The sequence below is a fragment of the Pseudopipra pipra genome, chromosome 18 (genome assembly GCF_036250125.1).
Source record: "Pseudopipra pipra isolate bDixPip1 chromosome 18, bDixPip1.hap1, whole genome shotgun sequence".
NCBI classification, from domain to species: domain Eukaryota; kingdom Metazoa; phylum Chordata; class Aves; order Passeriformes; family Pipridae; genus Pseudopipra; species Pseudopipra pipra.
Genome location: NC_087566.1, coordinates 7,093,605 through 7,106,463, shown reverse-complemented (window position 1 = coordinate 7,106,463; position 12,859 = coordinate 7,093,605). Strand labels below are relative to the sequence as shown.

General features: G+C 54.5%; 1 protein-coding gene across 4 annotated transcripts in view; it reads left to right on the top strand.

The window, feature by feature from the left end:
• MYO18B (myosin XVIIIB) overlaps positions 1 to 12,859 on the top strand; it is a 56,342-nt gene that overhangs the window by 19,418 nt on the left and 24,065 nt on the right. For all 4 annotated transcript variants that reach the window (XM_064674865.1, XM_064674863.1, XM_064674864.1 and 1 more), the window contains exons 22-33: positions 2,291 to 2,356; positions 3,708 to 3,836; positions 4,090 to 4,233; positions 4,874 to 4,963; positions 6,292 to 6,411; positions 6,527 to 6,635; positions 7,263 to 7,387; positions 8,475 to 8,629; positions 8,966 to 9,089; positions 9,781 to 9,981; positions 10,106 to 10,216; positions 10,925 to 11,029. In XM_064674865.1, coding sequence (XP_064530935.1) covers positions 2,291 to 2,356; positions 3,708 to 3,836; positions 4,090 to 4,233; positions 4,874 to 4,963; positions 6,292 to 6,411; positions 6,527 to 6,635; positions 7,263 to 7,387; positions 8,475 to 8,629; positions 8,966 to 9,089; positions 9,781 to 9,981; positions 10,106 to 10,216; positions 10,925 to 11,029 — 1,479 coding nt within the window. The remainder of the gene's footprint in view (positions 1 to 2,290; positions 2,357 to 3,707; positions 3,837 to 4,089; positions 4,234 to 4,873; positions 4,964 to 6,291; positions 6,412 to 6,526; positions 6,636 to 7,262; positions 7,388 to 8,474; positions 8,630 to 8,965; positions 9,090 to 9,780; positions 9,982 to 10,105; positions 10,217 to 10,924; positions 11,030 to 12,859) is intronic.

The following is a 12,859-nucleotide window of genomic DNA, read 5'->3' as shown; positions in this document are numbered from 1 at the left end:
CAGTGCTGTGGGAACAGTTGGACTTGATGATCCTATAGAGCTTTTCCAACCAAAATGATTCCATGATTCTAAACACAAGGCTGCTCTCAGGAAGTAGGAGAAGGAGAAAACCCCATTCAGCACAGCTCTGGGCAGCACACCAGCATTGGTGATCGGGTCTGGGAGTCTCTGGGCTAGCCCACAGATTGGGCTCTGGGCTCTCAGAGCTCCTTAGCAAGGATCAGGAGTGATCTGTCCATGGGGCTGCGTCCTGCAGCACTGGATTTGGGGGATGGCTTTGCTTCCTGCTCCTCTTCACCCTCCCCATGGTGCCCGAGCACGGAGGGACATGGATCCTCCAGTAGCCCGGCAGGGCAGCTGAGCTCAGCTCTGCATCCCAGAGTCTCTCCCCTGAGGACTGTTTTTGCCAAGGCAGTAAATTCCTGGAGTGGGCTGTGCTCATGAACATTATTGCACCATGGAGAGGACTTGGAGAACTCAGTCTGTTATTGTGTCTTTTTAATACTTAAGGGGAAATGGCTTTGACAATCCTGTGTGCTGAGGATTCCTGCTTGTCCTGGTTTGCAGGACAGGGCACAAACTGAGGGCAGGATCTCTGCATTGCTGTGGCCCAGCATGACAGCACTCCATCCCTCTTCCTGGATCCCTTAAAGCTGGCTGGCTGAGGACAAACCAGGCAGCATTCCCAGGAACCCAAGGGAGCAGGGACCATGGGGTCTCCTGGGGTATTTGGCATCACCTACAGCCCAGGGTGGCTGCTCACCTTGTCCCACAATGCCTGAAAGTCAAAAGAGCTCAGGAAGGAAGGTGGGGATGTACCAGTTTTATTTGTTTCCTAATAAATTTGTAGCAAAACCATGGAAGAACCATCCCAGCCCCTGGAATAATGCTGTGGGCGAGCTGGGAAGAGCTAAGAGGAGAAGAATTAAAGCTGGGCACGTGCTGTGTTGTGCAAACTGCCTGCCAGCGTGTGCAAAGGCAGTTAAGACCTCGGGATTTAATAAGACAAGTTTGACAGTTGGAAAAGGTCAATATTGCTCTGAAACGCTGTTGAAGGCAGAGGGTGCCTTGTCAGCAGGGTGTAAGCAGGGGATTTGGAAAATCCCATCCTCCCTGGAGCTTGCTGCTGCAAGGTTTTGTTGGCTGGGGAATGCTTCCCGGGAAGAAGCATTAACCTGACCACTGGAGCAGGGGAGATGCTCATCAGCAGTGAGGTGACAGTGCAGCAACAACTGGCCCTGTGCTTGTGCTGGGATGGGGATGAGATGGAGAGGGGCATGGAGAGGGAGTGGGGATGCAGTGGGATGGGGATCAAATGGGGATGGAGGTGGGGATGGGGTGGTATCGTGCTGCACAGCCCTACACCAGTCCCAGCAGTGCCTCTGGAGCAGGGCACAGCCACAGTGCCGGCGCTTCTTTGCCTCCACCACGGGATTTCATGCCCTGTGGTGGTTCATATCCCCATTCCCTGGTGTACTCCATCCCACCCCTGCATGGCTGCTGGTGAGACCAGGAGTGAAGTTCTGCTGCACAAGGTATTCCTGGGTCCATGGTGAAATATTCATCCCATGGGTTTGTCCTTTGGGAAGGAGATGTGTGAGGCTGCCAGAGGATGTTGTCTGGAGTGAAGTATCAGCAGAGGATTTCTGTTACCACCCATCCATCCAGACAGCGTTTGCTGCCCCAGGGGAATGTCTGGTGTTGCTGCCTGTTATGTTCCTGTGTCGGTCCAAAGCTCAGAGTAATTGAGTTCAGGCTTCTCCCCTTGACTAATCTCCTGCTTGAATCCCTGTGAGGGTTCTGTGCTGTGCTGGTGGGCTCGGGGAGAGTTCTGTACTTTTCCACCTGCTTTGGCTTCATAGGACAAGCTGTTGGTGAGGTGAGCAGAAGGGGAGCACTGAGTGCAGTTGGTTGTAACTGGGACAGGCTCTCACTGTCCCTGTGTCACCTCCTCCCAGGGCTGTCCAGGCATCGGGGTCCTTCCAGACCAGGCATGGTAGCAAAAGGGGGAATAACTTTCATGCAGCTGCAGATCTCTGCCCCTCATCCCACCAAAAGCCTCCAGGACAGAAAGTCCTTACACCAGGACTTATGACTGGGAAGGTGGGCTTTGGCATGGGGAAGAGGAAAGGAGAGCAGAGCTGGATGTACCTTTACGGGGTGCCCATAAGCTGGATGCACCTTACTGGGCACCCATGAGGACCAGGGATCCCTGTACACCATTTCAGCAGGCTCATGGCAGGGTATAAATGTTTCCTGAGCAATTCCACGATGTGCTCCTTCTCCACAGGCTATAGAGGAGCTGTTCCAGGCGCTGGATCTGGAGAAGAAGAGCATTGCCATAGGACGCAGCCAGGTACGGTGGCTCCAGTCCCTGCTTCCTCATTGCTCTCGGTGTGGGGGGGCACAGCCTGCCCCGTGCCAGCTGCCCAAAGCTTCCCAAATTGGGAAGAAAGCTTCACCTTCGCTGCTGGACATGGCATCAGGTGGGTTGGGAAACTGAGCCTCACCAACAATCAGCACAGAAGGCTCCTAATTCATATCTGAAAGCAGTACCCTGGATAAAGTCTGTACCTGATTAACAAAACCCAGCCCCTTGTGGCATTGATGTCACGTAGGAGGGAATGGGGCTTGAACAGTTCATGAGTTTGGTGGACTGGGGTTCACATTGCAAAGCCAGGCAGCTGTCACAGCAACAGTGTTTGAACTCAAATGTAATGGTCTCAAAGAAAAATTAATTTCCTGTGCGTGCTTGCCTTCAGCTCTGCAGTCTGTAAAGAAAGAATTCATGAAACAGCTCTGTGGAGCAAAATAACTTTCTTTTATTCTGCACAGCACAGTTTGCAATTATCTCTTCTCTGGAACCCTTGTTATTAATCAATAGCACGATGGCAGTCCCGGTCACATCTCGTTGTGGAGGAGTTCGCTTTGCCGTTGCTTTGAGCATTGATTTTGTACTGGCTTCGAAGCTTGCTGGGTTGGGGAGTTAATACAGACATTAATGAGGCAATTGAATAGGTGGTGGAGCAATCATGGCATTAGCTCGAGAGAGCGAGTTTCCTTGGGATTGTTCTTTGATTCAATTTGGCAGCTTTAAAATGCAGCTCTTTGAGCACCCGCTGGCCTCACACGTGTTCTTCAGGGGTTATTAAAGCTGTGTTATGCAAATGGACTGCAATAGTTGTGAGCACCTGTATCCCAAGTCCTGGTCCTCTATCCCGAGAGCTTTGCCAGGCAGTGACCCAGAGATACCTTAAACACTCAGAGGTTGATACCGAGCTGAATTCAATGGCATCAGCAGATCTCTACCATTTACACGGTGTTTGTGACCAGTTCAGTGAACAAAAACAACGTGGCTCGCTATCCTAATGCACTGATGCTGTTACCTGTTTGTAGCTGGTTTTAGTTGTGCACAGCTATGTGTTACAGTGTGTGTCTGTGTGCTACCTGTGCTTATCTCTGTATTGTCTGTGTGTATCTGTGCACTGCCTGTGCATGTCTCTGTGTTACCCGTGCATAGCTGTGTCTGACCTGTTAGAAGCCACTGAGATATCCATCCATCCCTGCACTGGGGGGAATGGGCAGCATCCAAAGGGAAGGGTTTTGAGGAATTGCACGTTGTGATAGTCAATGCTTCTGTTAAACAGGAGGAGGGAGAGGTTTCAGTCCCTGTCCTGGGGGTGTGTAACCTCTGTACTTGCTCTCAGGTGTTCCTGAAGCCGGGGGTCATCTCCAGACTGGAGAAGCAGCGTGACAAGCTGATAGCCCAGAAGATGACCCTGCTCCAGGCTGCTTGCAAGGGCTTCCTCAGCCGCCAGAAGTTCAAGAGGTTGAAGGTACCCATCCCATTGGTTAGGGATACCTGTGCCCACTCAGATCAGCACTGCTGGGATATGCCCAGAGCATCCAAATTACAGCTCTTTTGAGCTCCTTTGAAGGGTACCCACTTTGCCCTGCCCCATGGGCAGCCGTGAGATGCCACACTGCCATCCCCTGACCTCCTCTGCCACCTCACACCCCTCCAGCCTGGTGCCCCAGCCTGGTCCTTCCTGGCTGTGTGAGGGGCACTGCTGCTGTGTCTCCCCGCAGATCCAGCGCCTCGCCATCCGCTGCATCCAGAAGAACCTGGTGGTCTTCCAGGCAGTCAGGCACTGGCCCTGGTGGCAGCTGCTGAGCCACGTGCGGCCCTTGCTCAGTGTTAACCTGGCGGAGGAGCAGCTCCGTGCAAAAGAGGTGTGTACCGAGGGATGGGATGGGTGGGATGGGGCAGATCAGTGCTAAATTCCTACTCAATCTTCCCTGGCGTCCTGTTCTCCCTGTTGCCTGAGTGAGGTTTTAACAAGATGTTTTCAGGCTGGTTCAGCTGAAATAAAAGCTGCCTAAACCCACCTGGGATCCATCAGGCCCCATCACCCGTTAACCCCTGTTTTTATCACGACTCTGCACGTTCTGCTTCTGCTCAGTGTTGGACATCAAAGCAGGACAAGGCTGCACGGAGCAGCTCCTGCTGCCTGGAAAGGAATCACAGCCAACACTGTGCCTTTGCACTGCGCTGTGATACCTGCCAGGGCCCTGGGACACTCCCTGGGCACAATACAGGCCTCTGGCTGTTCAACCCAGGCTTTTGAGGTTTGCTGCTTTCTCATAAAATGTGCTCTACGCACACCCAAGCTGACATTGCCTCCGATGGAATTCATGTCGAGAGCTGTAGTCCCAGCAATTTGCAGTGAGCAGCCTTCAAAATTGCCTGGTAAATTTTACTAATAAGGGAGCTATGTCTCTTCCACTTACTTTGAACAGAAAACAAGGTTTTCATAAATAAACCAAGGATGCTGGAACTCTCCATGTGTGTTTTTTTCCCAATCTTCCCTAGGAGGAGCTGGCGGCGCTGAGAAGGAAGCTGGAAAAATCCGAGCAGGCATGCAGTGAGCTCAGGGAGACTGCAGAGAGGCTGGAGAGCAAGGTACAGCCTCAAAAACCTCTGATACAACTCAAAAAACCTCTGGTACAATCCCCAATGCCTCTGCCACAGCCCTGCTTGGCCAGGTTGGGAATGAAGCTGTATCAGGATGAATAGGAGCACCAGTTCCACCACAGCTGGAGGAGCCGTGGGCAGCAGTGGGGTGGGCAGTGGTGGCTGCCAGCAATGGCCTTATCTGGGAGTGGTTCTCTGAGCAGAACCATGATGGGCTGTGGTGCCCAGCTGCAACATTCCAGACTGGCATCACTGCAGGTTGCCCAGAGAAGCTGTGGCTGCCCCATCCCTGGAAGTGTTCAAGGCCGTGTCGGACAGGGCTTGGAGCAACCTGGTTAAGTGGAAGGTGCCCCTGCCCATGGCAGGGGCTGGCACTGGATATATTTGGGGTCCTTTCCAATTCAAATCATTCTGGGATTCCATAATCCCCAGATAGCTGCTGGTCCTTTGTGGGTTCTGCTCTCTGATGCAAGGGCTCTTGTGTGATTGTGCCTGGGATCTTGCCAAGCATCATGGAGAGAAGGAGCTCCCAAAGTTTCTATAAATACCCTGGGTTTGCCCAGATCACTGGGCTGCAGCGTGGCTGAGCTGGGGTCTAGGCTGCAGCTCTGGTTAAGGGTGCCAACAGCCCCGAGGGCCTGGAATCTCCTTCTCAATGGGAAGGGAGTAAAGATGGTTTAGTTTAAGCTCTCTGTTAAAGGGCTGGGAATGCTGATCAAGTTGAATGCCTCAGGGCAGACCCAAAAAAACATCGACTCCCCAGGGACAGGAAACCTGCGGGGTTTGCTTAATGAGTTAAACTTGTGAGAACCTCTAAGGAGCTGCTGCCTGCAAAATGTGAAGTGCCTTAGAATGCTGTCAGATGCAGAAAAGGAAGCATTGGAATCTTGTGTTTTCCTGTGGCCCTGCTGCCTCTGCAGCCCCTTGCTTGGCCAGCTGAGCAGGATAGACCGTGTGCCCCTCTGCTCTGCGAAAAATGAAATTGATTCTCTGAATTAATAATTCTCCCCTTCATTCATCTGCTTCTGGTTTCAAAGGAAATTTAATGTAATCAAATAGAACAATGGAGAAATCTGATGAGCCCTGGCTGCAGCGCAGTGCAGGCAGTGTGGCACAGGCAGCCTGGCAGAGGCAGCTGGACGCTGCCAAATGGGATCCTGGGCTCCCACTGGTGGTGCTGGTCAGCGCTGGTGTGCACTGACCACCTCCCCAAAGGGCAGGTAGAGAGCACTCAGGACTGTGGGGTTGATGTGGGATGGCTGACCCCACTGATCTGGCATGCACAGCCATGCCCAGACTGACCCCCATCCCCCCAGATCATCGACCTGACAACAGAGCTGTCAGATGAGCGGTACAAGGGCGATGTCATCTGCCAGGCCCTGGATGGGGAGCGGGCAGAGCGGCTCCGGGGTGCCCGTGAGCTGCAGGAGCTGCAGGTATGAGAGCCCTGAGCCCCTGGGCCATGCCAGTGGCAATGCCTTCCTCCTGGCACAGCCTTGCTGGACCCTAGACCCAGGTAGACCTGCTCCCTTCCTCCTTTGGTTTCCCCAGAGCAAACATGACCAAGTGCAGAAGAAACTGGAGTCAGTGGAAAAGCAGCTGGAAGAGGCCCAACAGCTGGTCCAGCTGCGGGAAATGAAGATAAGTGGCTCTGGAGGAGGTAGGAATGTCCCTCTGCAGGTGATGCATGCTCCAGGCATCCAGCCTCATCCATGGGGTCAGCAGAGCCACAAAGCAGAGGGCAGAGGTTTGGCCACTCCAGTCAGTGCCACTCCCCCTGCCCCTGGCACCCCCGTGTATTTTGGCAGCCTATCATCCCACATGGCTCATCTAGTGGGATCTGGCAGTGACAGCTTGGTCACACGCAGTGCTGTCTCTGGCATGGGGCTGGGGGTGACAGCAGGGATTCTGCCCCAGGGTGCTCCTGGCACTGCCTGGCAGTGCTCAGCACTCCCAGCACCTCAGAGTGTGTCTGAAGTATGTATGGTGGGATGAGGAGGCTGCTAAGGCACAAGTGGGATGGCATGGAATGGGATGGGGTAGGATGGGGTGGGATGTGACAGGATGAGCACACATGCTCTGCCTAAGGCAGGGCACATGTTCCATGTAGCTTGGGGCAGCCCTGGGCACACAAAGCAGCTCTGTTCCCTATGAGCTCGGTGCTGGTGTTGGTGCTACCCAGGAGCTGTGGTGTCCTTGTGCATCCACCCATCCACCCCTGGCACAGCCACTGGGGCTGGTCAGGCCCAAGCACCCACCAGTACCCCAGGGTCTCTCTCTGTGGCAGAGGACGAGTGGCAGGTGCGGTTCGACTGCGCACAGACGGAGATCGTGTTCCTGCGGAAGCGGCTGGTGCAGCTGGAGGAGCGGCTGGAGTCCGAGCTGGGCACCAGGACAGGGCTCGAGCAAAAGGCAAGTGCTGCCAGCCCAGGAGGGGACAGGGACCCCCAAGTCACGCCAGGGAGTGGGGCTGTTGCTGGAGCCAGTTGTTCTCTCCGTACTCCTGGGGCAGGCAAAGCTTTGCAGGGCTGAGGCTCAGCTTCACATCTGCTTGTTGCTGCTGCTCCCACTGACCAGGGAACACCACTTGTTTTCTGCTGGCTTTGAGAATAAATGCCCCGAAACTTCCTCCAAGCTTCAAAAATCACTTTTGCACCAGAACATGGCAAAATTCCACTTTGGTCAAGTGTGAGCGTGGGTAGAGCGTGGGAGCTGCGGGGTGGGGAGGCTTGGTGGTGAGTCTTGGTGCTGTTCTGGGTTAGGGAGCTGGACAGGGCTGTGCTCACACCATCTGTCACACAAAGAGCTGCTGATGTAAAGAGCTGGCAGTTCCTGAGCTTTGTCCTGAAAAACCAACGTGCTTCCTGAGCGGTGCCTGGGAGTCAGGTCACTTCCTATATGGATGAAACAAAGAAATGAAGATTGCTCATGGTACATTAAATAGTCATAAGCAAAGCAGCTGAGTCTTAGGAGCTCGAGTAAAGCAAAGCAGCCCATTTGCTTTTAGTTAGCTTGGAATTACAAGCTTCATTAATGCAAGATTTTGCTTATTTAAAGTCATTCCTTAATGACTCCATTCCCTGACGTGTAATAGCTCTGTGTGTGTGTCCCAAACACGATGTGAATCCTTGGGGGATTCTTCTCCCTCCATCCAGACACTGCGTTTTGTAGAGAAATGGGATCAGGCATTGCCCCGGGGCAGCTTCGCTGACTCAGCAGGAGGGCTGGGATGCTGCAGGCACTTGAGGGGGGGGCTGCCTGATCCTGAGGGTTCAGAGCACCTCGGTTTGTCCTTATTTAGTGAAAAATCTCGGGGCGAACCATCCCCTGGGACCTAAATGGGGCTGAGCCCCGGGTGGGGATCTTACCCGGGGTTTATGTGCAGTGGGGTCCCTGGGGGTCCCTCCTCTGCGGGGCGTGTCTGTACCGCGGGGTCCATGGGGTGCCTCCCCTGCGGGATGTGTGTCCCGCGGGGTCTCAGGGCCGTCCCTTCCCGCAGCTCGGCGAGGCGCGGGCGGCGTGCGAGGCGGCCAAGCGGGTGTCCCAGCAGCTGCGGCGGCGGTGCCGGCGCCTGTCCTGCGAGCTGGAGGACGCGCGGGTGCTGGCCGAGAGCCAGCAGAGCCGCAGCCACGAGCTGGAGAAGAGGCAGAAGAAGTAAGGCTGCTGGGAGTGCGTGGAGGGCTGGGGAGTGCTGGAGCAGGAGGGACGGGGAAGGGGAATGATTAGGGTGGGTAAGAGGCTCCCGGAAGGGCTGATGTTTTCGTCTGTTTTGACTGCTGGAGGTTGCACCACACCTGGGGGTTAGTTTTACATCCTGTTGCCGTGTGAGTTTATCATGGAATCACAGAGACTGTTTTGGGTTGGAAGGGACCTGAAAGCTCATCTCGTGCCACTCCCTTGCCATGGGAAGGGACACCTTCAACTAGCCCATGTTGCTCCAAGCCCTTTCCAGCCTGACCTAGGGAGAGGTAACTGGTGCTCCCCCTCCAGGTTTGACCTGCAGTTAGCCCAGGCCTTGGGACAGTCTGCCTTTGAGAAGAGCCTCCGTGAAAAGTTGTCCCAGGAGAACACCAGCATCCGCTGGGAGATGGGTAAACTTCAGCAGAGCTTGGAGGTAAGAAGAGTCATCCCACTTTGCTGCATTATGCCCCATTTTGGGAACAGCTTTGGAAGCAAAGCAATTGCAATTAGAGCAGAGGCAATCAGGAAACTTAATTCCAATTTCTTTTAACGCAGTTCTGGGAGGCACCTGATGTGTTTAAATAACTTTCTCCTCTGCTAGAAGAAGGGCTGTTGCTGTGTATAAGTGATCCCCATCCCGTGATTTAGCTAACCAGGCCCACCCCCATTGTCACTGAAGTCACTTGTGCTCTTCCTCACACCCCTACCCCCAATTCCACGTGCGGGAAGCTGCCAGTCTGTGTCCCACGGGATGGTGCTGCACCAGGTGCCACTGAGACCCTCAGATCATTGACCTGACAGTGGCAGGGGCATGACTGTGGGGTTGGGTGGAGCCTGCAGGGCTGCTGCCAGCACCCCAGGCAGCAGGGGCTGTGGGGAACCCACAGTGGGGACACCCACAGGAGTGGGAAGGTGAGCTCAGGATCAAGAAGGAAAGGTGTGCTTGGGGCTCATGGTGGGGATGGGGTTCTCAGTGTGGGGAAGGGGCTGCCCACTACTTGCTGCTGCTCCAGGGGTTTTGGATGATGCTGTTGGGAATGCTGTGGATTCTAAGAGCAGGGTGTGAGTGCCAGGGCCCCCTACTATGTCTGGGCTCTGACCCCCTGCTCTGTCTGGCCAAGCAGCAGAAGGAGGCGGAGGTGGCCAGCCTGGCACAGCGAGTGGCCGTGCTGGCCAGCCGGGTGCAGGAGCTCAGCACCGCTGGTGCCACAGACACCAGTGCTGTGCCTGCACTCAAGAAGCAGCTCTGGGACCTGGAGGGCAGTGCTGCTGAGCAGAGGAAGGAGCTGGAGCGACAAACGGCCGCTGTCGATCACCTGGAGCAGGTACTGTGGGGCTGGGTGTGCCGGGGGTGTCCATCCCCACTGGGCACATCGAGCCCAGACCAACACCATCCCCGCCCCGTTGGGGCTGAGTGTTACCACTGTGCTTCATCTCTGGGTCTTTCAGCTTCACGAGAGGCTGGAACTGGAGATCGAGCGGATGAAGCAGATCCACCAGAAGGAGCTGGAGGACAAGGACGAGGAGCTGGAGGACGTGCGGCAGTCCTGCCAGAAGAGGGTAAGTCCTCACTGGCTGTGGGGACGATGCTGGGCGCTCCTTGGAGCTCCCCATGTACTCAGTGCAGAGGAGGAGCTATTCCAGGGGTCTGTCCTCCTTAGGAAGTATCGAGGTGCTGACTTCCCACCACCAACCCAACATGAGCCTTGGTCACATCCCAGATGTGCAGGTCAGGGTTTGGGTCAGGCATGAGTCTCTGCCACACTGGAGGGGCTGCTGGGGACAGTGTGCAAGAGCTGTGTCTGATGCAGAACATGGACACACTGCTCCTGGTAACTCCAGTGTCATGCCAAGGGCACCAACTCCAGTGTTTCATGTTTGGGAATAATTTACAGAAAATACCATTTCCACAAGGCCATGAGGTCAGTGGGTGCAAACACAAATTCCAGAACTGCAGCGACAGCCCTTGGCCATGTCTGAGTGTGTCTCACAGGCAGCATGGCTAAAATAGCCATCCTGTCTCCCAAAGTCCTGCAGGCTCCTGGACTAATTCCCCTCTTCTGCACTTGCACTGCCAGGGGGCAGGTGCTCCAGGGGGCACAACCCATTCCTGGTTCCCAGTGCTGGGTGGAGTGGGAGACCTCGATGTACCCCCTCTCCTGGGGGGTGCCAGGTCCCCACTGTGGTGGTGGCTGTGCCCTGCTGGGACATGGGGCTTCTGAGGGCTGGCTGGGATCTGAGCATGGCTGGGATTTCTCACACACACAGCTCCGGCAGCTGGAGTTGCAGCTGGAACAGGAGTATGAGGAGAAGCAGATGGTGCTACACGAGAAGCAGGACCTGGAAGGGCTCATTGGCACCTTGTGTGAGCAGGTAAGAGGACAGTGTCTGTCCCAGGGGCTGCTTCATGGGCCATGTCCTGGCTAAAAACACTGCCCATAAAAATGGGAGTGGGAATGCACAAGTGCAGACGGAGCAATACCCTGTTTGTTGATGCACGTGCAGCTGTCCAGGATGCTCCTGTCCACCACGTCTCCCAAATGCCATCCAACAGAGCAGCAGTGTGTGCTGCAGCAGCACTGGGATCTGGGGGCTTTGGAACTGCAAGGATCACACAGGAGCCATGTGGTCCCACTAAGGACCTGTGGAGGGGAACTGTTCCCTTTTGTATGGGAGAATTTCTAAGCAGAGGGAGGCATCTGCTTTTTACTGCTGTTTTCATGAGAGTCAGACTAGCCACGTCTAACACTGGAGTGCATCTAACTGCCTAGAAAAGCAGTTTATCCAATCCTGCTCTTTGCAGAGGAATTCTATTCCAGCCACATTTTTAAAACAAATCCTTTCTCCCTCTCTGATGTGTCTGTGGCAGCGATTGAGGTAGAGGTGATAGGAAAGCACACCCAGCTGCTCTGCGTTCAACCAGCAGGTGAGGGGCTGAATGCAGCCTCCTTGAGCAGATTTATTGGCTTGGGCATCCCTTGGCATGGCTTGGAGGCCATCACGGTGCTCTGGTGACTGAGTGAGGTCCCAGCTGGCCCTTTCCTGGGGCCTGGTGCTGCCAGGGCTGAGGATGGCACCAGCCCAGTGTGTTCAGAGTCACCATCTCAGCGGTGCTGCACACCAGGGCTCTCCAGAGCTCAGCCTGGAGGGTCTGTCCGAAGCTTCCTGTCCACCCTCACACAGCCTTGTCCCAGCGCCACTCACCCTGGCACGGTAATTAAGCACTGTGTCCTCTGGCCATTGGCACAAACTGGATTTCACCATTTCACTAGCCCTGGCAGTCACATGTGTTCATTAAACGGGATGAATCTGGGAGATTTGCAGCACTGGAATGGTGGGTATATTTCAAGTAGACACAAAGTGGTCTGATGAGGCTTATCCATAACAATCCCCCGGCTCCTGGCTTAGAAGGTGTTTTGGGAACTGTCACAATAAATCGTGCTGCATCAAAGCAGGGTATTATTATAAGAGTCCAACATGTCTTGCTTATTTGGTGGAGAACTGAGATGGATGAGGAAGCAGCAGGAGCTCACAAGGAAAGGCACCTTCTCCCCCCAGGACTGACCCCAGGTGCTGCCCCGGCATCCCCCAGTCCCCCAAGGGCAGTCATAGTGTGAGGGGAAGGGGAGATGGAACTGTGCAGCTGGTAATTGCTGTAGTATGTGTGAGATACAACTGCAGCCTTGGCAGAGCTATTAAATGAAATCCTGCCTTTGTCACTTAAAAACCCTGGGCTGCAACGGTGGGAGGGGGCAGCTGCTTCCAGCCACAGCACCAAACACCCTCTGGTTTGCAGAGGACAGTTCATTAGAAAAAGAAAAAAACAGCCAACCCAGAAAACTAATTAAGAAAATGGAGATGCCAATGATTTCTGGTTCCAGCGAATTCCAGCCAGCTCTAAACTGGGCTACAAGGTCAAACCTATGCAGTTCATTTTAGCTAGTAAATAGAAAATAGGAGAAGGGGTTTGAAGCGAGAGCCGTGGAAAACAGCCTAAATGGAAAATGCTCTTATACTTCAATTAGGCTGAAATCAAGTGCTGAAACCATGTCCCTGTTTGTTTGGTGTTTTTCTAATTCCTTTATCCCTGTAACCATGGTTGCTCTCAGCTCGAGGGGGGAGCATAGAGGGTGGGGGTTTTTACGGTGCTTCCTGCAGTCATGTGGCCGGGCTGCCCCTCTGGCCACAGGGATGGTCACTGGG